Source organism: Eubalaena glacialis, chromosome 4 (genome assembly GCF_028564815.1).
Source record: "Eubalaena glacialis isolate mEubGla1 chromosome 4, mEubGla1.1.hap2.+ XY, whole genome shotgun sequence".
Taxonomy (NCBI): domain Eukaryota; kingdom Metazoa; phylum Chordata; class Mammalia; order Artiodactyla; family Balaenidae; genus Eubalaena; species Eubalaena glacialis.
Window position 1 is genome coordinate 172,086,556 of NC_083719.1, and position 23,274 is coordinate 172,109,829.

The 23,274-nt window shown below is 45.2% G+C and overlaps 1 protein-coding gene across 2 annotated transcripts in view; it reads right to left on the bottom strand.

The window, feature by feature from the left end:
* Positions 1–4,736: 4,736 nt before the first annotated feature.
* ZNF496 (zinc finger protein 496) overlaps positions 4,737–23,274 on the bottom strand; it is a 39,148-nt gene continuing 20,610 nt past the window's right edge. The window contains exons 7-10 of one of the 2 annotated variants that reach the window (XM_061190146.1): positions 16,282–16,393; positions 15,629–15,736; positions 14,416–14,529; positions 4,737–8,156 (exon numbers count right to left, since the gene is read on the bottom strand). In XM_061190146.1, coding sequence (XP_061046129.1) covers positions 7,399–8,156; positions 14,416–14,529; positions 15,629–15,736; positions 16,282–16,393 — 1,092 coding nt within the window. In that variant the 3' untranslated portion in view covers positions 4,737–7,398. Of the gene's footprint in view, positions 8,157–14,415; positions 14,530–15,628; positions 15,737–16,281; positions 16,415–23,274 lie in introns of both variants that reach the window. The other variant, XM_061190145.1, reaches the window with a different exon arrangement.

A 23,274-nucleotide genomic window follows, 5' to 3' on the forward strand; every position in this document is an offset into this window, starting at 1 on the left:
CATCTGGACTTTTATAAGTCCCTCACAGCCACCAAGGGAGCAAAGAAGAGCGATGAGCAGTGAAGGCAACTCCTAGGTGTTTCCAGGTAAAACAAGTCCTCTTCTCATGAAGTCTCTTCCCCATGTTCTAGGAAAAATGGGGCACAAGAAAATGGTCACGTCCCAGGTCTCGAGTGAGTCCCTGGGACGGGTCGCCAAGTGAGAGTCCTTGGCTTCACACAGGAAAGAATTCAGGAGGGAGCCAAAGTAAAGTTAAAGCAGGTTTATTTAGAGAGATACACACTCCATAGACAGAGTATGGGCCACCTCAGAAGGCAAGAGAGGTGACCCCAGGGCATGAGGTCAGGGCCTTGGAAAGTGAGAGTGGCCCCAAGGTGTGGGAGTGGTTAGCTTTTATGAGTTGGGTAATTTCATAGGCTAATGAGTTGGAGGATTATTCCAACTATTTTGGGAAAAGGGCAGAGATTTCCAGGAACTGGGCCACCGCCCACGTTTTGGCCTTTTATGGTTAGCCTTGGAACTGTCATGGCACCTGTGGGTGTGTCATTTAGATGCTAATGTATTACAATGAGTGTATAATGAGGCTCAAGGTCTACTGGAAGTTGAATCTTCTGCCATCTTGGACCTAGTAAGTTCTAACCAGTTTTTGTGGTATCCTGTTCTTCTTAATGGTTGTGCCCTGCCCCCTTCCTTTATGTGTCACCCTTAACCTATTTCAAAGCCGACCAGGGCCTTTTCATTAAAAATGATTTTTTTTTGCTTCCCTGGATTTATCATGACTTTGTTACTGAACAAAGTTTGTGTGCCTGATGCACACTGATGCCAAATAAACTGAAACATCAGCGTTTGGAGCAGAGAAAGGTGTATTGCAGGGTCAAGCAAAGAGAATGCGTAGCCTATGCTCAAAAACCCTGAGCTCCTCAATGGTTTAGGAGGAAAAGTTGTTTTGTCTTTTTTTGTTTTCTGTTTTTTTTGCGGGGGAGGGATGCTTTCATAGGCAAAATTTGGGGTGAGGGCTGCAGGGTGTGTGACTTTCTTCTGATTGGTGCTGAGGAAACTGGGCAGTATTCCAGGAATCTTGTGCTCAGCATGAACTTACCATCTTCCACCTGGGTTGGGGCCTTAGTTCCAGCAGAAGAACTCAAAGATATTGTTATGTATATTCCTTGAGGAGGAACTAGGACCCTGCCCCAACATTGCCCTATTGTTTATTGACAGCTTCTTCCTTGTTTCAGCATTCTCTCCCTTCCCTGATTAGCAACTGTTTGGATCTGCCCTTTTGACTCAGGGAAGGTCAGGGAGGCTGAATGAAGCCTATTTCCTACAAACAAGAAACGGGGGACACAGAAAGGCTTTTGTGCCCAGGAGGGCCCCACAGGGTCCTGCTGAGTTTCAACTTCACCTTTGTTATCCAGAGACTGAAACTCAGCCAGGGCTGTGGTTCTGTCTTCTTCAGCCACATCTTGTGACCCAAACATGGGTGGGGGAGGGGGTGTGGAGCACATGGGCTAGAGCACTGATATCCCCTGGAGGGCCCTTTCTCAAGGCCGAAGGAGATCAGCTCAGGTTTAGGGAGAAAGAGGCTGTCTGGCTGCAGACAATCTTTTGTCTCAGACTTCTCTTTCCCAAGTGACCATGAAAAGTTGCAAAAAAGGAATTTGTTTCCCTCTGTCACTTAAAACCCAGCTCAGAAAAATCTCACCTTCACCCAAAAGAGTAATAAAACCCCAAATCATGTGTTCCATATTCTCAGATTGTCCATCCTAGTGGGAGAGTGACTGCATTTATTACTGCTAATCACAAAAACAGACACCTCAAGTTAATGATTTTAGCACTTTTCTCTGTAAGGGAAGATGCAAGAATCTGGGCTCATTGAAATTATTCCTTAGATAAGCATCTTAACTATATAGGGCCAGTATCCAAAGCACATAATGCTTCCTGTTTTTCTCTATCCTTGGCATGTGGGATCTTAGCTCCCCAGCCAGGGATCGAACCCACACCCCCTGTGTTGGAAGTGCGGAGTCTTAACCACTGGACCGCCAGGGAAGTCCCTGTCTTTCTCTATCCTGTATTCCCCTGAGGGCGCACAGTCAGGGAGGGAGGGGCAGGGCTGCCGTGACTGATGGCTTGATCCTTGTTTACTGGAATGGCAGGCAACATTCCCTGCCCACAGTGGACACCCAGTTGGTGTCAGAGAATTGGCGTTATGATAGCAGCAGGCTCTTCTCAGCACCTGGAAAAGCTGGTTTCCAAGCTCCTGCTCCAATAGGAGTCCAGTCTCTCTTGGGAGGGCAGAATTGACAAGGTGCACCTTATACGGCACACTATCAATATCCCATTTTGATTCAGATACTGAGCTGACAATGTAAACAGATAAACACAATGAGGTCTCAGTTCTTGGTGGGTGATTAGCAGTGGAGAAAACATTGAGAGAATATACCAGGTATCTGTCCACCCTCTCCTTCCCAACTACAATGTGGGTCTATGCCTACCCTCTCTGAACCCCAAGACTGCCCACCTGCCTAGCACCTTCTCAAAGGACAGAGAGTGTGCCTGAGCCAAAGTTCTCTGCTGTCACCAAAGGCAGCTACCTGAAAATCTCCACAGGTACAGGAGACAGCCTTAAGGATGCTGAGGTCCCTGGATCTCTCATCTCAGTGGCCATCTTTGCTGGTGCACCTGGTTCTCTTTCTATAAATTTGGTGAGTGCACATCGGTTAGGCTTCTGGCTTCTTGAGCAGATGGTTAAAGAAAGTTGCTAGTGAAATTTTTAGATCACGACCACAGAATATCATCTGGACATCAGCCAAGCCATTTCAGAAAAACATGAGCTGTAAAAAAGGAGACCAAGATAAATTTGGTCCAGCCACTCTTAGCAACCCCACCCCCTGCCTCCAACTTGACGAGTCATTGTTTGCTGAAGATGCTGTGTTGATATGATTTCAATATGAGTTTATACTCTTTTCCACTCCAAATCTTCTTTTCCAAAATATTTACTCAGAGAAACACTTAAAAATATCTAGGACTTCCCTGGTGGCGCAGTGGTTAAGAATCCGTCTGTCAATGCAAGGGACACAGGTTCGAGCCCTGGTCCGGGAAGATCCCACATGCTGCGGAGCAACTAAGCCCGTGCGCCACAACTACTGAGCCCGCGCTCTAGAGCCCGTGAACCACAACTACTGAGGCCCGCGCACCTACAGCCCGTGCTCTGCAACAAGAGAAGCCACCACTCACTGAAACTAGAGAAAGCCCGCGTGCAGCAACGAAGACCCAACACAGCCAAAAATAAATAAAAAATAAATAAATTTATTTTTTAAAAAATCTAGAAGTCACTCTGAATTTACCTTCAGTGGGTTGGAAGCAGGCCCCCATCTCTTCTCAGAGCACACAGACACTTTCAAAGGTGATCCAGCTTGATTTGGGTGGGATTGATTTACCCCAACTATTAAATCTGCACCTTTTCTGACCTGCAACGTTTTCAGGGCAGGTATCCTGGCCCCTTTACATTTTGACAAGATGTAGCAAGACCTGTACATAATAGGCTAGTACAGACACGACTTATACCAAACCGTTTTTTAGCGGGTGATGGGAAAAGGGCAATCCCCTGCCATTTATTTGTGTGCTGAGGAGACAGCCCTTTGTCTTGAGGGGGTTACCAATCTGCTTGCGATCTCCTTGGCTATAGCCAAGATACGCGAGTGACGACTGGCCCTTCCCATTAATGTGTGAATCTGCTCTTCCATTTCTTAACAGAGTTCTGCATCTTATGGAGAATTGATAATATTGCAGTGGACTTTGGTGATTATATGCACATTAATCATGGTGCGCTGGTTGTTGGCTACGGTTTAGAGGGAGGATAAAATTCCTAATCTGTATGGGATGGTCAAAAGGTATGGATGGAACCCCAGGGCTTTGCCCTTGATGAACTTATGATCCCTAATAACCAGCCTGCAGATGCTGGGTGCCTTAGGTGTGGGGCAGGGCTGCAGGAGAGCCTGGTCATCCAGTCTTCATCCCAATGCTCCTTTGCCAGCTAAGCTGCCTTCTTATGCATGTTACCTAATCTGTAGACTTGTTTGCATTGGAGCACTGGTAGGCATTGACCATTCTTATAAGACAAAACAGTATCAACTTTTGTTACTAATAGAAAATGCACCTGGGTTTATTTGATGGAACTGGGGAGGTGACAAAAATGTCATCAAATTCCCTCCATTATGCTGCAAGCAGAAGTGTTTGTGTCTGATCAAAACTCTGCTTTTGGTAGAGAAGGGAAACTATCTCATAGGAGAAAAGCAACCAGGACCAATCTCCAAGTCCAAGGTAGGCACAGACTTGTGCCTTCTCTTCAACTTGTGTCATGATTTGACTTAAGAATAGCAAGGGACCTTCCCACCACTGGCTTTATCTTTGTTTTTCCCAGCTGTGGCAAGAGGTCAGGAGACAGAGGCTATATGAAAATGGCAGAGGTTGGGTGAAACAGCTATGGTGTTACCAGGAGTTCATCCCATCCCTGGTGTAAAGAAGCAGTTACTTCCTCTCTCCTCTAGAGAAGTCAGATCACATGACCAGAACTATCTATCTGAGGCCCAGAAGTTTCACAAGGTGATGCCTGACATCCACAGGGCCATTTTCAGCATCCTCCCGCCTCAACTTCTGTCAGGCCAACTGACCATCTCTCTGAGCTGTGCTACTTGTTACTTTTTCAACTAAAATGAAAAGTCAAACGCAAATATTAATTCAGTGAGTCGAATTTTTATTATGCACCTGTGAATTTATGGGAACAATGCCAAGGGATCAGATGATCAGGGAGGACAGATGTTCTTCAGATGTGGGGTCTCTGAACATCCTTGGCAAGGTAGAAACATAGCTCACCTGTCTGCCCAGCTACCCAGGGACGGTGGGGAGGGACTAAGTCCGTCAGTTCTCCTATCTTCTGGAGGAGCTTTCTCCAGAGCAGGTAACCGCATTGGTTCTTCTTCGTGGAAAGAACCTGGGATTTGAGTTGCATCACCCAGTAGGGTTTCTGAATCCAGGGGGGAAGGTAACCTTCTGATTAGCTAAGTACCTTGGTCAGGTTTGCGTTAAGTGAATGGGGGACTGCCTCACAATATTTGGTGGGTACTGAACAGATGCACAGCGTCCCCAAAGGTTTCAATTCTTTCACATTCCCTTTCTTTCTTATGATTTTCAGATAAAATACACTAAGTAGAGCAGTGTTCCTCTTGGGTTCATAACCTCCCCTCTTAATGGAATCCTTGGGCAAGAGTGCACAGGTGGGTGGGGTAAATGTACACAGAATCTGGGTTCTATTTGGAATTTCCCCCTCCCTTGGCCTTCAAGATTCATATTTTTCCCTTTTCCTGGCAGATCAATCCAAGAGGCAAACTATGTAGAAAACAAAGAGCCTCAATAGTTTTTCTTGTTCAGGGTATGACCAGATTATTTTATTGCATTTACTGTTCCTGGGTATGTAGATGAATCTACACAGGCACAGTAATCGTAACTATAAAACCTTGTAACTCTTTCACTGAGTTTGTGGCAGCAGGGTCTCTCAACGTGACAATGAAGTGGCTGACAAGGAACAAAGGGCCTTGCATTCATTTGCCCAGCCTTACTGCCTGCTAATGGGACCTGACATACAAATACAAAACACCTGCCTGGTGGCTGGCTTTCTGATTTAGTCACTGGTACTCCATAGCCTCTGTGCTTTCTCATCATTGAGCTGAGCCAACCTGGCCAGTCTGCCAGGAACAAGACCATGGTTTTCAATGCTTGCGGTTTCACTACCAGTGGTCACTCCCAGTCCAGAACCCCAGGCAATGAAATTTAAAGGCTATATGCAGAGGACATCCACCCTGGGAGCAGAAGCTTGGATCTGGATCCTGCTTCCAATAGAACTGAGAGCAAGCTAACTCAAGTTTGTATTGACTCACCTGTGAATCAGCAAGGACAGCAGAACCTCAGTATTATCTGGTTTTATGGGTTAAATTGTGTCTACCCATCCCCCCCAAATTCATGTTGAAGTCCTAACCCCAGTACCTCAGAATGTGACCTTATTTGGAAATAGGGTCATTGCAGATACAATTAATTAAGATGGGAACATACTGGAAACACTAGGGTACGCTCTAATCCAATATGACTAGTGTCTTTATAAAAAGGGGAAATTTGGAGACAGACACATACACAGGAACACCATGTAAAGATGAAGGTAGAGATGGGGTGATGCTTCAACAAGACAAAGAATATGAACAATTGTCAGTAACCATCGAAGCTAAAGGAGAGGCATGGAGCAGATCCTTCCTTTACAAGAAACCAACCCTGCTGACACCCTGATCTTGGACTTCTGGCCTCCAGAACTGAGACGATGAATTTCTGTTGTTCTAAGCCATCCAGTTTTTGGTACTTTGTTACAGCAGCCCTAATGAACTAATACAACTGGCACACTAAGTTAATATATACGTAGAGAATGACTTCACCAAAGGTTCTGTTGTTTCCCCTGCTCAGCTCACCCAGCCAAAGAACCTCTCATTCACCGGAGCTGAGCTTCCCTTTCCTAGACACGACCCAATGGGAAAGGAAACTTAAGTGCCTTTCAAATGATGATGACTTCACTTCTAACCCACAAGCATATACCAAGGACCTTCAGGGTACAAAGAAAGGACACTTCCGGGAGTGTGTGCCAACATACAATTTAAAATGTGGGCTTTGCCTTAAATGAGCTCACAATCCCTAGTAACCAGCCACCATCACAAATAAAAGGTTTCCATTTGGCAAGAAGCTATAAAGACCCCCACCAAGGCTTCTGAGCCTGAAAGGGCCATCTCATAATTTTGAGGTGTTCTTGTGGACCAGATGGTGACCAGGACTCAGACTTCTGATGACATAACATGGTTTGGTGAGCTTGGCCCTACTGCCCTTGTGTCCACGGGTCCCACCCCGCCTTCCTGCCTTCCTCCTAACCCATCACCTCATCTGCAGCTTGCTGTCAGGTAGAAAGTAGTTACCTTCAGACCTCAGGATGGGGTGGGCATTCAGACAGCACAGGATGGGAGTATATTGAAAGTTGGTTGGTAAGGGACAGACCCCCCCCACCAAGGGGTCACTGCGGTAGGGGGCGCCCCAGTCCCTCCACCGCTTGGGAAGCACTGGACAGGGTTCTCCTACACCCGAAAACACCGGGCAAGTCAGAGCTGGTGGTGACACGCCCTTCCGGCTTCTGGCACAGCAGAGACAGAACAAATGCTCGACTGGCCACGATCTCATTTCTACCTGAGAGTAAAGGTCAGGAGGATGTGGTCTCTGTCCTGGGGAGGAGTCTGGAACCAGTCAGGACCGAGCATGAGCGGGAGGTGCTCTACCCAGGCTGGAGCTGCACCCAACAACGTGTGCGCCCTTGACTCAGTAGGAGTTCAGCGCCTGCTTGGACCGGCGCTTCATGTGCAGGCGCTGGTGGCGGAGAAGGTCAGAGTTCTGGGAAAAGCTTTTGACGCAGTACCGGCACTGAAAGGGCCGGGACTTGTCCACGTGAGTGCTACTGCGGTGCCGGGCCAGGTGGTCGGGACGCTGGAACACCTTCCCGCAGTCACAGCACTGGAAGCGCAGCTTGGCCTTGCCCTTCGCCAGTAGCGCGTCGGAATCCCCGCCCATGGTCCCCGATGCCTCCTGCTCTCTCTTCTTCAGTAGCTCGAGTCTGTCTGGCTGCAAGTGTATCCGCCTGTGGGAGAGCAGGTGGGAGTTGAGGCGGAAGCTCTTCCCACAGGCACCGCACCTAAAAGGTTTCTGGACCTCGTGGGTCTCCAGGTGCCCGTCTAGGTCCTCGCTGTCACTGAACAGCTCCCCGCACACCGAGCACTCGTGGGGCTTCTCCTGCTCCCTGCGACTCCGCAGGTGCCGGATGAAGTTGACCCTCCAGCGGAAGATTTTGCCACAGTTCGGGCACACATAGGACTTTTTGGAGGAGGTCTGCACCTCACCCCCTGACTCGGGGCCGCTCCGGTGGGAGGTAGGGAGGCTGTGCTGCTTCTCCGTGGGGCTCTGCAGCTCGTCTGTGCAGTAGGGGCCGAGCTGGGAGTCCTCGTCCCCAGAGCTGGATAGAACAATCTCGATGGTCACCTCCTCATCCAGGCTGTTGTCGGGAAATGGTGCATCACCTCCGGCTACCAGAAAGCAACATGGAGGTCAGTGGTGCTGCCCAGGCCACACCCTAGCCCCTATGAACCCTACCCAGGAAGGTTCAGCGTGGGTCCAGGAACCCTCATTTTTGCAAGGGATCTTCCGGTTGCAGATACCTCTGGTGTATCTAGTGGCAAGGAAACCCTTAGCCACACTGTGCCAACATATCCTGGGTACCTCTTTCTCCTCTCTCCCCCTTCCCTACCCTTTTCTCCTAAGCTCCCAGACCCAATCTTTTTTTTTTTTTTCTTCTAGCCACTGAGACCCCTCCAAGCTCTAAGAGTTTGTATCTATCTGTGTTAACTCTTGACCATTTACACATCACTTAACCTTGACTTCCTTAACCAGGTGTGGGGAAAAATCTGTCAGGGTACATTAAAAGCCTTGAGAGAGAGGAAGACCCTATATTCTATGAACAGACTGCCAGGAAGCTGCCAGCTACCATACTCTGAGCACTTAAATGCCCCAGGGATTGTGCAAGACTTCTGACGTGCACAGTCCCATTTGCTCCTGGACACACCCAGTGATACCTTATTTGCCACATTATAAACATAGGCAAATTCGGGTGATGTGCCCAAGGGCTCAGGGTTGAAGTGGAGTTGAGCCCTGCTGTGATGTCAGGGCTGTTCAATGGTCCCAGACTGCCCAAGATCATCTCTCCCTCTCAGTGTCGTATCAGAGGCCCACCAACAGCCACTAGTGGTGATGCGTAGAGATGTCCTGGACTTCATAAACTGACTAGAAGCAGCTCGTTCAATGGATCCCAAGCCTGTGATGTTGGAAAGCTGTACCGTGGGGAGGAAGTGAGTGGGCAGTGGGGAACCCAGTATGAAGTCCTGCCCTGCAGCCCAGAGCCCACTGCGCAGCTCTCCTCAGGACTGTTTCCTCACTTTTGTGAAATGTGGGGCTCAGGTCTAAAACAGGGGTGGGGGGCAGTGGTGCCAGGCCCTTCAAGATATTAGTAGGAATATGGTTATTCTGGACTTAATTGCTGGAGAGAGGAGAGTTCTGGCAGCTTAGGGAAAGTGAGAGCAGGTGAAACCGGACAGAGCAGACCAGGAAGACCCAAAGCCACAGAGAGCAGGAGAGACAATGGGAGGGGCAGAGTCCATGGGGGTGTCTGTCCATACATCACAAGACAAGTGTGAGGGGGACTGGGTAGAATGTGAGACTGGGGAGTGGGAAGGGAAGACTTGAAGATTTAGAAAATTTTCAGCCTACCTATACTGCAAAAAATGAGAAAGTATATTCTGGGGAGAACACCAAGGGTGTGGCAGGACAACCTTGGATCCAATCAACCTCTCAGAAGCCAGGAATGGAGATAAGATAATTCAGGAATGGTCTGTAGAGGACCCTCTTGTCTGACGGTCTGAACTACTGTAAATTGCATGGGAGGCCAACAGTGTTTCTAAGAATGTTATATGAGCCGAAACACTGCCATCTTGGAATAAAAAGGAAGGAGACAGGATGAACTGAAGGAAGGCTCTCAGACTTCTAGAACAAACTAATAGAGCTATCTGGCTGCAAACATGCATCAACCTTGAAGGAAAAGGAAGACCAGCCCCAAAGGCAGTTCGGAGGTTGACAGGACTGCCACTGCATCCACAGGCCCAGAGTGTGGACACAGCACTGAGCCAAAGATGAATCTCAAGCCCTAAAATCTAACGGAATTTGCCCTGCTAGGATTCAGACTTGCTTGGGAGCCATCAGCCTTTCTTCTTTTCAATCTCTCCCTTTTGGAATTAGAGTGTCTACTCTCTGCCTGTCTTACCATTGCATTTTGGAAGCACATAACTTGATGTCTGGATTCACAGGTTCACAGCTGGAAGTGAGTACACCTTGAATTTCACCCAAACCTGATTTAGATTAAATCTTGATGATGCTGGAATAGGTTAAGGAATGTTGGGATAGGGTGAATGTATTTTGCGTATGAGAAGCATGAATCATGGGGGAACAGAGGGTGAAGTGTTATAGGCTGAACTGCATCCTCTTCCTCTTAAAAATACGTATGTTGAAGTCTTAACCCCTAGCACCTCAGAATGTGACTATATTTGGAGATAAGGTCTTTCAAGAGCTAATTAAGTGGGGGCTTCCCTGGTGGCACAGTGGTTAAGAATCTGCCTGCCAATGCGGGGGATGTGGGATCTAGCCCTGGTCCGGGAAGATCCCACATGCCGCGGAGCAACTAAGCCCGTGCGTCACAACTACTGAGCCTGCGCTCTAGAGCCTGTGCGCCACAACTACTGAGCTCGCGTGCTGCAACAAAGAGTAGCTCCCGCTCTCAGCAAATAGAGAAAACCCGCACGCAGCAGCGAAGACCCAATGCAGCCAAATATTAAATAAATGAATAAATAATTTTTTTAAAAAAAGAGGTAATTAAGTTAAAATGAAGTCAACAGGGCAGGACCTAATCCAACAGGTATCCTTGTAAGAAGAGGAGGTTAGGACACAGACATGCAGAGAGATGAGCATGTGGAAACACAGGGAGAAGACAGCTGTCTACAAGCCAAGAAGAGAGGCCTCAGGAGAAACCTACTCTACTGAAACCTTGATCTCAATCTTCTAAGCTGCCAGAATGTTGAGAAAATCAATTTCTGTTGTTCGAGCCTCCCAGTCTGTGGTACTTTATTACAGCTGTCCTAGGAGACTAATACAGTGCATATAGGATGACATCCCCTTAAATCAGATGAAGTGACCAAAAATAGATGCATAGTTTCTAAAAAGGAGGAAATAAATCAACAATAGTGTTGTGTGCCATTGACACAATAGTGTAAAGAATTCCTAGCAGATGAGATGAAACTCATAGATGTGTTGCCCAAAACACCACAGAGAAAGAGTGTTTCAACACCAGGGATGTCTCAGCTCGGCACTGATGGGTGCAAGGGGTGCGGGGGGTGGAGAGAAGGGGAGAGGGAGGCTGAATTGGCTGTTAGGATGATGGTAGAGAAAACAGGGAAGTTACTGGTGTAAGTGCTTTTACATGTATTAAATCATTTAATCCTCAACAATAATAACTCCACAAGGTAGCTATGACTATTATCTCTGTCTTACAGGAGAAAAATTTAAAACCGAGAGATAAAGTAGACCAAGGTTCAGGGGAATTGAGCTCCACTGGGGGTAGGGGGGAGTGGGTGCTGCATACCAAAGCCTCTGGCTATGATGTTCCATGGCCAGGGAACAACCAGGATGCTGTGTGTTTTCAGGGGGAAAAAGCCCATGACCAGGTGGATGGCTAACTCCTCAAGAAGGGCAATCTGTGGCCTGGGAATGAATCATTCCCTGTCAGCTGGGGGTGCTAAGGAGAGAAGCAGGGAGGACAGGAAGCTAGATTTTAAAAAATAAACAAATAAAGGCATTATAACTAATATATTCTTATAATGTTAGGATGGGGAGGCTTTCTTCAGCAAGACACAAAATCAAAAAAGAGATGAATAACTGCATTTACATATTAAAAACGTTTTTAGAAAACCATTTATGTCCTAAAAGACACATAAACAAAGTTAAAAAACAGGAGGAATTATGTACAAATACTAAGAGGCAACAGATTGAGACCCACAATTTTGAGTTTCTACTAATTCATGGAAAAGGCAAGCGGATGTGGAATTAAGAGCACGGGTCTGGAGCCCTGTAACGTGGGTTCAGATCCTCAGTCTGACACTCACAGCCTGTGAGTGCCAGATGCTGCCTGGGCAAGAGGCTTCAGCTTGGGGGTCCCAGCTGCAGAATGGAGACATCATAGTACCTGTTATGGGCCAAGAGTTTGTGTCCCCCCCCCAGAATTTGTATGTCCAAGCACTAACTCCCAATGTGATGGTATGGGAGGTGGGGCCTTTGGAAGGTAATTAGGTTTATATGAGGTCTTGAAGGCGGGACCTTTGTGATGGGATTAGTACCTTTATAAGGAGAGGAAGAGACAAGAGCTCTGTCTCCATGAGCATGCACCAAGGAAAGGTCATACAAGCACATAGGGAGAAGGCAGTCAACTACAAGCCAGGAAGAGAGCCCTCACCATACAATGAATGTACTGTTGACTTGATCTCAAACTTCTCAATCTCCAGAACTGTGAGAAATAAACTTCTATTGTTTAATAGAAAATACCTCTATGGTATTTTGCTATAGTAGCCTGTGCTGGTTGAGACGGTATCTATCTCAGAAGGTGCAGTAAGGATATAATGCACAAATCATGTAAAGACCTTACACTGGTGCAGTGCTTTGGATATAAAGACATAGAGCTTACCAAATGTGAAGGGAGAAGGGGCAAAAAAGAAAAAAAGGACTAAAGAATATTAACTAGGCAATTCACAGAGAAAACACAATAAACAAGAAAAGATATTCTGGGCTTCCTGGTGGCGCAGTGGTTAAGAATCCACCTGCCAATCCAGGGGACATGGGTTCGAGCCCTGGTCCAGGAAGATCCCACATGCCACGGAGCAACTAAGCCCGTATGCCACAACTACTGAGCCTGCACTCTAGAGCCTGCATGCCACAACTACTGAGCCCGTGTGCCGCAACTACTGAAGCCCGCGCGCCTAGAGCCCGTGCTCTGCAACAAGAGAAGCCACTGCAGTGAGAAGCCTGCGCACCACAATGAAGAGTAGCCCCCGCTTGCCTACACTAGAGAAAGCCCGCATGCAGCAATGAAGATACAACGCAGTACCCTTTCCCCAAAAAAGAATAAATAAATTTAAAAAAAGATATTCCATCGCAGTGGCAGCATTATAATGTGCTGGTTGGACTGACACAAGTGGAACCGGTTGGGATGGTCCCTCATGAGCGTGGATGTGGCGATGTGGACCCTTCACCTGCTGTCAGAAGTGTGGGAAAGGCTACCAAAATAAAAACGGTGCCTATTCTTTGCAATCTATCATCTCTCACTGATCTCAGATAGCAACCCTTAGCTTCTTGCCATTTCAAAGTATATTCTGTGTCAGAGCCCAGCAAAGGGAGAGTGGAGCTAAAAAACTCCCCTGGGGATTAATGACTATCCACATTCTATAAGGATGCTGCCAGGGCTGAGACATGCTGTGGGCAGGAAGAAGCTGAAGAGGATTCAAAATGTATCTCAAGCATCAAGCTTTTCATCAGGCAGAACTGAGAATGGGCTACACATGAATAATCATCCTCAGCATACAGAAGCAAGCTCCTTAGAAAACCAAGGGTGAGCATCCAAGCTTGTGGGGAGGGAGTACTGTCCATCTAGATCTACTGTAGATTTACATAAACATAAAATCCCTTTTGTCTACATAGGATAGGGGGCGAACACAAATGGTCGTGAACCCTGCATGGTGGTAGGTGGAAATACCAAAATATCATGCAAATCTTGCCCCCAAAAGGCATCACAGATTGTGCATGAGTCAGTCTTCATAGCTGCAAAAAGTCCTCCATGACACAGTGGGTTTAAGTAAGGACCGGAGACGTGGGTGTGATATCTGGAAGAATGGCTGAACACTGAGGACATTAAATATGGCGGGATTTTAGTCTTCGCCTCTGGAGGTGGCAACTTTTACCAGCATTACTCGGAGTCTAAATGCTGCTGAGAGCGGTTGGAGCACACTCTCCAGAGGTCCCCCTTCCAGCATTCTGCAAACCTGCTCTTTAATTCCAACACTTTGTCCAGGGAGTCTGGTCTTCCTTGCTCAGGGAAGAAATACACAAACTAGGTGGTCAACAGCACTACATCAGCACCCTGACTCAACCCACAAGAGAAAGGAAAGGAGGGCAGGGTCTCAGGTTGCGAGTGAGCTGGAAGAGAACCTAGCAAAACAAAACTAGGGCAGGCAGTTGGCAAGGAACCGTCAGCAGGAATTTCAGAAAGTTCAGTTCCTGAACCTACCACCAGCACAAATGTATACACATACACAACACGCATGCACGCACACACACACCATGCACACATACATTCACACAGACATTATACACACATGCACACACCACACACATACCACGTACATAAATACCACACTCACACGTGTATGCCCACACACATGCAGACATGCTCACGTGCATACCACACAATGCCACATACCATACACACCACACATGTACGCTCACACACGCAACACACCAGACACACTATACATACATCACACATGCCATCACCACATGCCATATCACAGCCCCACGCTACATGCACACACAAGCTCACATACACACCACACACCATATACACACATATGCACACTCAAGCCACACATCACACATCCAGGGGCACACTCCCCCACACCCTCTCAGGCATTCCTTTACCTGGGCAGGTGCTTTGAGGGAGCACTGTCTGCTGGCAGATTTGGAACTCTGGCACCTGCGGCTCATCCCGTTTTCTTCTTTCTTCTGTCTGGAATGGCTGGAGACTTGGAAAGTCTTTCCAGAGAAGAAAATGAAAACATTGATTTTCCCTGCAGCTGCAGCACCACCTGGGGGGGGTGCATCTTAACAGATGCCAGGCTGTGATCCAAGAGTAGGCCTAGGCTCCCTCTCAGGGCAGCCACTCAGTAAATGTCTGTTGAGCAAATGAATCTGCAGGCAAAATGGGCCAACACCACGAACGTGGGTTTTGAAGCTAGATAGAAGGAATGTGGATCCTGGTTCTGCCCCTTCCACTTGACTGTGGACAAGTAACTGCCATCCCTGCTGTCATTTCCATTTTCTGTGGTGGGATTTCCAGTACTCCACGCAGACGCTGCATAAATGCAGCCTGGACAGGGCCTGCTGGGGTAGAGATGGGATGGGAAGCTAGCCACACCAGAGGCCCTGGATGCTTGTTCCAGGTGGGGATAGTGAGTGAAATACAGATCTGCTCTGTGCCAGCTTTAGGTCCCAAAGGGGAAGGGGTCAAGGGCCTGCTGACGACACCGTACAGGACTTTTTCCCCTGAAGGAGCAGACATCTTGAGGCATCACAGCACAGTGGTTACAAACACAAGCTCTGGTGACACAGAGCGCTGGGGGTGGGGAGGGGGCTGGGAAATGCTGCTGCTGAACTGTGTCATGTCAACCAAGCCCCAGCACCACCCCCTGCCTCACTCTCCTCACACTACCTGCAGTATGTGGCTGGAAGGAGCAGACGGGGGAAGCGGCCAGAGGCACTGTGCCCAGTGCCCGGCCAAGAGGTGGCACACCCTCCTCCTCCCCTACCTGACCTCTGGAGAGCATCTGACCTCACTGGCAGAGGGGCCACTGGGTTGTCAGCACAAGCCAGGTGTCACTTATAGCAGAGGAGAAAGATATTCCTATTACATCCTAGTTCCTGGTTGATGAAGTGCAATCCCCACACCTGGCAAAATTAAAATCCCCATATTCTTTCTGTAAGGAATGAGGGACGAGGCAAGACTTGTCCTACCAAGACATGGTCCAGTGGTGACAGAGGGCTGCAGAAAATTGGCAGAGGGAGCAGGTCTGCCTCTGGCTGGCAGCGGCCTTCCATCCCGCTCTATTCACCAACTTCTGGTATTATTACTCACCTGAGTAGGAGACCTGGGACACATCCTTCCCCTGGAGGTCCTGCAACTCTGGAACACGGGGCTCATTCTCCTCTCCTTGGGAGAGATCCAGCTGGGCAGCTGGGTCATCTATTCACAGAAAAGGGAAGGATACACATTCATCAGTGATCTGCTCCCATAGGAAACCAGGGTGGGAGGAGAGAGAAGCTGCCTGTCCCAGGCAACTCTGGGACAGGTAGAGAAGAGAGAAGTTGGAGGGACACACGACGGGCCATGACACCAACAGGGGCCACACAGGGCCACAGAGAAGTGGAAAGACCAGAGCAAGCAGCGAGAGGACGGGGGACGGAGGACACTAAAGGGGAAGCTGTGGGCCTGGGGCAACTCTTTCAGGCCTATCAGTTAGAAAAACAGCAATGAAGAGACCCGTAGGACAGGAATGATAGAAGAAAAGCAAATGCAAGGGATACAAGTTATATTTGGTTTTGTATGCAAAACAGCCAGCTAACAAGCCTAACTTACATGTCACAGCAGCAGGCAATGGTCAATCTGCAAAGTGGCCTTGGGGCCACTGTGTACAGGTGACCTCCCATCAGGGTTTGGGGGTGAACAGTGAGGTCAGATATGGGCCCCCTAGATCCTTGGTCTCAGGAGAGAGGAGAGTTAAGTCTTACTTGGAGGCAGTGAGACTCCACAGTCCTCCCCAATGATGAACTCTCCGTAGAAGCCAGTCTGGGCAGGGTCTAGAAGGGACCAGTCCTCTTCTGAGAAGCAGAAGATCATATCCTTGAAAGAAGAAACCCGGTTCTGAAACCACAGGAGAACAGGTACACCTGAATCCAGGGACAAGCTAGGGGAGGGATGCTACAAACAAGTGGGAAGGAAGACGGGGTTGAGGCAGAGCCCCCAGCAACACGTGCAGATGCGAGAAAGAAAAAAGCAGACAGGCTGCTCCAGAGCTCACACTGATTCCCTAGTTCTAGCCTGAGATCCATCCACCTTGGATGCATCTGGTTTGGCAGAATCCAAACAGTGGATGCCTCACAGGGTGGCCAAGGATGTACAGAACAGGCCTTCCTACACAGTGCTGGGGAGGCTGCAACCCACAACTCCCAGGCAGGCAAATGTCCACCAGATTACCCACGTGTTCACCCTTTGATGCAGAGATTCCATTTCTATAGTTTATTTTGCACATGTGCAGCATGAGGTCTGTATGAGCTCCTTCGCTGCAGCATTGATGATAATAGATAATAGTTAAAGCTGAAAACAAGGTCTATGCTCATCAACAAAGAACTGTTCAAGTAAGCTACAGGACATCCTACAAGGCCTGATCACACCCCCATTAGAAAGAATAAGGGCTTCTCTGTACCGCGTAGGAAGCCCTCCAAGGTGTACTGTTACATGAAAAAATCACCCGCGCAGAGGTTGTCTAGATTGTCCCTGTGTGCCCAGGACCTAAAAGTCTTGACCGTCGCTGCTTCTGCAAAAGGTGCTAGGGCCCCCAGGGTTACGTGCAGGAGGGAGACTTTTCTTACACTTTGTGTTATAAACCATGAGAATGTGTCAAAAATTAATTTTAATTTCTGAAAGGATGGCATATCCACATAATACCAGGAGTCCATAAAAATAAAGAAGTCATTTACAAAATGGAAATGTAATTCTTAGCCAGTTAGAGTATGAAGCTAGGTTCTCAAATTTCCTCTAAATACTAATATGACAATTGATGGTAAATGTAAATGTCACTGAAATATTATTTGTTTTGTTTGTAATAATCTGGAACCTTGTTCATTTGATAGAATATTTGGGAGAAGTAAAATGTGAAAGATGAACAACTACTGGTCTAGTTGACATTTCTGTTTGTACCTTCTAATCCCAGAAGAACAGAAATACATACATGTATTATTTCTACTAAGCATGTCATTATATATTGGCTTAACAAGCACATGTTTTCTGCAAAGTGTTTCAATCACAAAGCATTTAAAATAAAATTCCATTTGGGTTTTTTTTTTTTTAAAAAAAAAGCCCTTTATACAGTTAATTGAAAAGGACTTCAAAATAAAATTTGGGGGTAAAAGTGCAACCCACAGTACTTCTGTATAATATATTAACATCTGTTTTTGTTTTTTTTTTTAAAAAAGAAAAAGAATTCACAATATTTTAAACACATGTCCTTACATCTAAATCTCTGGAATATTACCAGTTACTGACATACGGTTGCCCGGGGGCCAGGTGCCAGGTGCGGGGGTTGGCGGGTAGACGGGTGGGCGGGGACCTGGGTAAGGAGAATTTTCAATGCATCTCCTCTGGTACCTCTGGACCCTTCCTCCCCCACATACACGCTTTTTAATTTTTAAAATTAAACCTAGAGAGTAATACAATGAACATGAAGGATACACCACTGTTCAACTAGAGTCAATAAATGAACATTTGGCCCTTTTGTCACATTTCCCCCTCTCACATATATGGTGATTGGGTATGTTCACTTGTTCTCCTGGATCCCTGGGGAGTTGCAGGTACCACAGGTCGTTACCCCAACATGTGACAGAGTGTATCTCCTAAGAAAGATGTTACTCTCCTGCATCAGCACAATTCTTTTAGCACAGTGGCTCTCAACCAAGCGGATTGATTCTGCACCCAGAGGATATCGGGCAATGTCTGGAGACATTTTTGTCACCACTGAGGGGTGGGCACTACTGGCATGGAGCAGGTGGAGGCCAAGGATGCTGCTCAACACACCCTCCGGCCCAACTCGACAAAGAACTATCCAGCCACAATGTCAACAGAGCCATGGTCAAGAAACTGCTCTACAAGGCAAAACATATACAAATCAGTTTTCACTGCAAAGTAAAGGAGCTGTTACAGTGGAGGATTACTGGACTGAATGTCAATATTATGACATAGTATGAGTGCGTTTCGTGTTTGGTAATTGCAATCATTGTTGCTTTCGTTGTGGTCATCCATGTACAATGCTTGCTGTCAGTCTATTTATCTCTTGTAAAAATAAAATACAGTGTGTGTGTGTGTCTGTGTGTGTGAAAAAAAATAAATAATAGTACTGCTAACTGATAGTAATAGAACTGCTAACAATAGATAGATGGTATTATTGTGAGGGCTAAGAGATAATGTATGTTGAATGCCCAACACAATACCTGGCACAGAACAGATTTCAATAAATGTTTCTTAAATGAATAAATAAATGAATATATGAAAAAAAAATAAAATAAACTGCTCTACAACAGAGAAATTTAATATTGGTTCAGTAATATCACCTAGTGTCTTCTGAATTATGAAATAGCATTACCCTTTCAAGGAAAAATATTTTGGAGAGTTTCACGGGTGACTGTGACAAGAGGTCAAGATTGGGAATTGCTGGGTTAAAGCTTTCTAATGGGCCCCTAGAAATCTTGCTAAACATACATTGTCTTAAAATGTCAGTCATCTGGGATATAAATAAAATTCAACAGTCTTATGTTTATGTTACCACAGGCATATGTTTACAATTACTTATTTATACTTTTTTTTTGCCCAAGTCCATTCGATCAGGAAAGATTAAAAGTGTGATACTCCCCTGGGTACTTAGGGATGTAGGAAAATAGGCCTTTATACACTGTTGGAAATAACTGCACATTTCTGAACAATATTTGGGAGAATGTAGCAGAAGTATATACTGTGATCCAGTAATTCTATTTCTAGGAAATGTTCCTAAGGAAATCATTAGAGATGTATGCAAAAATGTGTGTAAAGAATGTAGAACACAATGTTTTGCAGAATCATATGTGAGGTTTCTTTTCGTCTTTATGCTTTTCTCTAGTGTCTGAAGACCTACCTAAGCATGTATCATTTATATTTTAATATTATTAAAAACTGGGGAATTCCCTGGTGGTCCAGTGGTTAGGACCTCAGCGCTTTCACTGCGGTGGCCCAGAGTCAATCCCTGGTCGGGGAACTAAGATCCTGCAAGCTGAGTGGTATGGCCAAAAAAACAACAAAAAAAACCTGAAATAAAATACCCATGTACCCACTACTAAGATGTATAAACTATTAATAGGTAACAGTCTTTGCTTCAGGTTTTCTTTGGAAGGGTGTGGTGGGATTATGGTCTCCTCTAAGCTTCTCCTGATCCCAGTTCCACCCCTAGACCTTCCTAGAGGGAAGCTGCACTCTGGATTTGGTGTTTAATATTCTATGCATGGCTTTTAAACTCCCACTACATCTGAATATAGCCTGAAATGACAGCACTGTTTTGTAAGTATTTAAATGTTAAACTTGCCTTATATGCACCATTCTAGTTAAGATTTATTCACGTTGATATACGTAGGTCTAGTTCATTGACTTTAATGTATACAATTTCATAGAATTATTCTTCTGTCATAATGTTTAGGTCTTTCCCAGCTCAGTGAACTCTCTCTCTGTCACCCCATCCATGTGTAAGAGTGTCTCCAGAGTAGATGTATAGAGGGAACATTGGGAACATACATCTTGACCGACATTAAGTATTTCCACATCTTTCTTCAAGTGGAGTACCTAAAGTACACTCCCACTGGCAATCCATTGGCACGCCTATTTCCAAACACCTTTGCCAACAACACTGGGTACTGTCAAATATCTAAGGTTCTAGCAACACTGTGGGTATGAAGCAATCACAGCAGTGTAACTCCCTTTACCTTGATGAACATCTCTTCATGAATTTATTGGCCAGTTGGGTTTTGTCTTCTTTAAGATGCTCACTTATTTTCTTTGCCTATTTTTCTATTTTCTAATGAGTTGCTCTTCCTATTTTTTTTAAACCAGCTTGTTATCAACTGTGGATATACTTCACTATCATAAAAGAAAAGATAACACTATTTCAATTTAAAAAAAATCTAAGTGTTTCAATCACTTTATGGTGATATGAGTAATTAGTAATATTAATGACATATAAAGAACTGCAAGAAAATGTTTAACAAATTAGTAAGGTGACCATTTTAGAAAAGAGCTTCAAAATCAGAAATACGGCTTTGGAACAAAAACAGGCCAACATAGAAGAGAAGAAAAAGTCCAGAAACAAAATTTGGTATACCTAAAACTTTAATCTACAAGAAAAAACACAACCCTAATCAATGGGGAAAAAGAAAGATGACTTTCATCTGATGTGCCTGATACAGTTGGCTAATTACTTAGAAATAAAACTAGATTCTGATCCTTGATCATAAAGAACATAAAAATAAAAAATTTGAAGCCTCCCCACCCCCGCAAAGGCTTTCAGGCACTAAAAATAGAGAGGCCATATGAAGAAGTAATTGGCAGATACTCCACATAAAAATTATAAATATCCATAGTAATGAAAAAGCATGAATGAAGTTAAAAGACAAATGACAAACTGGGAATAAAGGCACACCATTTATGAAAGGCAAAGAGTACTTAAAATATATGGAGCCCTTACAACACAATTGGAAAAGCTTTCCATCCCAATAAAAAAAGGTGAGGGAACCAAGAAAGTAAATATTTTAAAACATATGAAAAAAAGTTCACCTTTACTAGTACATGAAAAAAATGTATATAAAATACTATTATCAATCTTCACTTTGGGCACTTCCCTGGTGGTGCAGTCGTTGAGAATCCGCCTGCCAATGCAGGGGACATGGGTTCTAGCCCTGGTCTGGGAAGATCCCACATGCCGCGGAGCAACTAAGCCCGTGTGCCACAACTACTGAGCCTGCGCTCTAGAACCCATGAGCCACAACCACTGAGCCCACGCACTCTAGGGCCCGTGCTCAGCAACAAAGAGAAGCCACTGCAATGAGAAGCCCGTGCACCACAACAAAGAGTAGCCCCCACTCGCCACAACTAGAGAGAGCCTGAGCACAGCAATGAAGACCCAACGCAGCCAAAAATAAATTTATAAAAAGAAAAAAAAATCTTCACTTTGATAAAGTTTCAAAAAGAAAGGTGATGAATTTCACCCAAGCCTAGAGGCCAAAATTCTTACAATCCAATCATAGAAATCCTCTGGAATCTTCAAAAAAGCTTCTATACTAATAAGTAAAATTAACAAGGTTGCTGCTGGTTAGAAGGTCAATATACAAAAATCAGTTGTATTTCTATATATGAACAAGTGGAAGATGAAATATTAAAAAACCATACCACTTACAATAGCATCAAAAGTCATGAAATTCTTAAGGAAAATGTTTACCAAATATGTACCCCACCCAAACACTGAAGAACTAAGTAAATGGAAGGATTTAACATGTTCCTAGATGGGAAGACTTCAAAATGTTAAGACGTCAATTTGCCCCACAATGATCTATAAATTCAGTTCAATTCCACATAAAAACTCCAGGAGACTTTATTTATTTATTTTTAATTGATGTGTTGATTCTAAAATTTATAAGGACGTACAAAGCACTTAGAGTAGCCAAAAGAACTTTGAAAAACAAAAGTCAAATTGGAGGACTCACTACCAATTGCAAAACTAAGTATAAAGTTATAGAGTTCTTGGCATAAAGGATCAAAACATAAATCAGGGTACCAGGTAGAGCCCAGATGTCCAGACATGTGGACAACCATTTTTTGACAAAGGTGCCAAGGCAATTCAATGGGAGAAAGGGAAATCTTTTCAGTGATTGGTGATAAACAACTAAATATCAACATTAAAAAACAAAAACAAAAACCCTACACCTCATACCATACACAAAATGTAATTTTAAAAGGAACCAAAGGGGTGCAGTGGTTAAGAATCCGCCTGCCAATGCAGGGGACACGGGTTCGATCCCTGGTCAGGGAAGATGTGTAAAAACTGAAACTTTCATTCATTACAGGTAGGAGTCTAAGTGGTTAAATCATTACAGAAAACAGCCAATTGTCCTATAATTAATTATATACACTTCCCCATGACAATTTCACTCCTAGGTAATTGCCCAAGAGAAAGGAAAACATACATCCACAAAAAGACTTGTATATGAATGCTCATACAAGCTTCATTCATAACAGCCAAAAGTGGAAGTGACCCAAATACTCACCAACAGGTCAATGGATAAACCAACTGTGTGTGTGTGTGTGTGTGTGTGTGTGTGTGTGTGTGTGTGTTTTGGCCGCACTGCGCGACTTAACGGAATTTTAGTTCCCCAAACAGGGATTGAAGCCAGCCCTCGGCAGTGAGAGCATGGAGCCCTAACCACTGGACCACCAGGCAACTGCCCTGCATAAACCAACTGTGACGTAGTTATACTATGGAATATTACTCAGCAATAAAAAGGGACAAACTACTGATACTGAGCTGAGTAAGAGAAGCCTGACACCAAGGACCACATACTATACGATCCCACTTATGTAAAATTTTAAAACAAGAACAAATCTATTGTGACAAAAAGGAGATCAGTGCTGACCTGGGCAGGAGAGCACAACTTTATTGCAAAAGGGCACAAGGGAACTTCTGGGGTGATGGAGATGCTTTGTATCTTGACTGGATAATGGTTACATGCGTAGACACTTGTCAAAAACTCTCTAAACTTTGCACTTAAAATAGGTATATGCAAATTATAGCTCAAAAAACAGATTAAAAAAAGTAAAAATATAGAGACCATTTTCGGTCATCATTATGGTGAAGATTAAAAAAACAATGTTAATATAAAAAATAAACAAATATGGAACAATTATACATAACTTATATATGTATATATGTCATATTA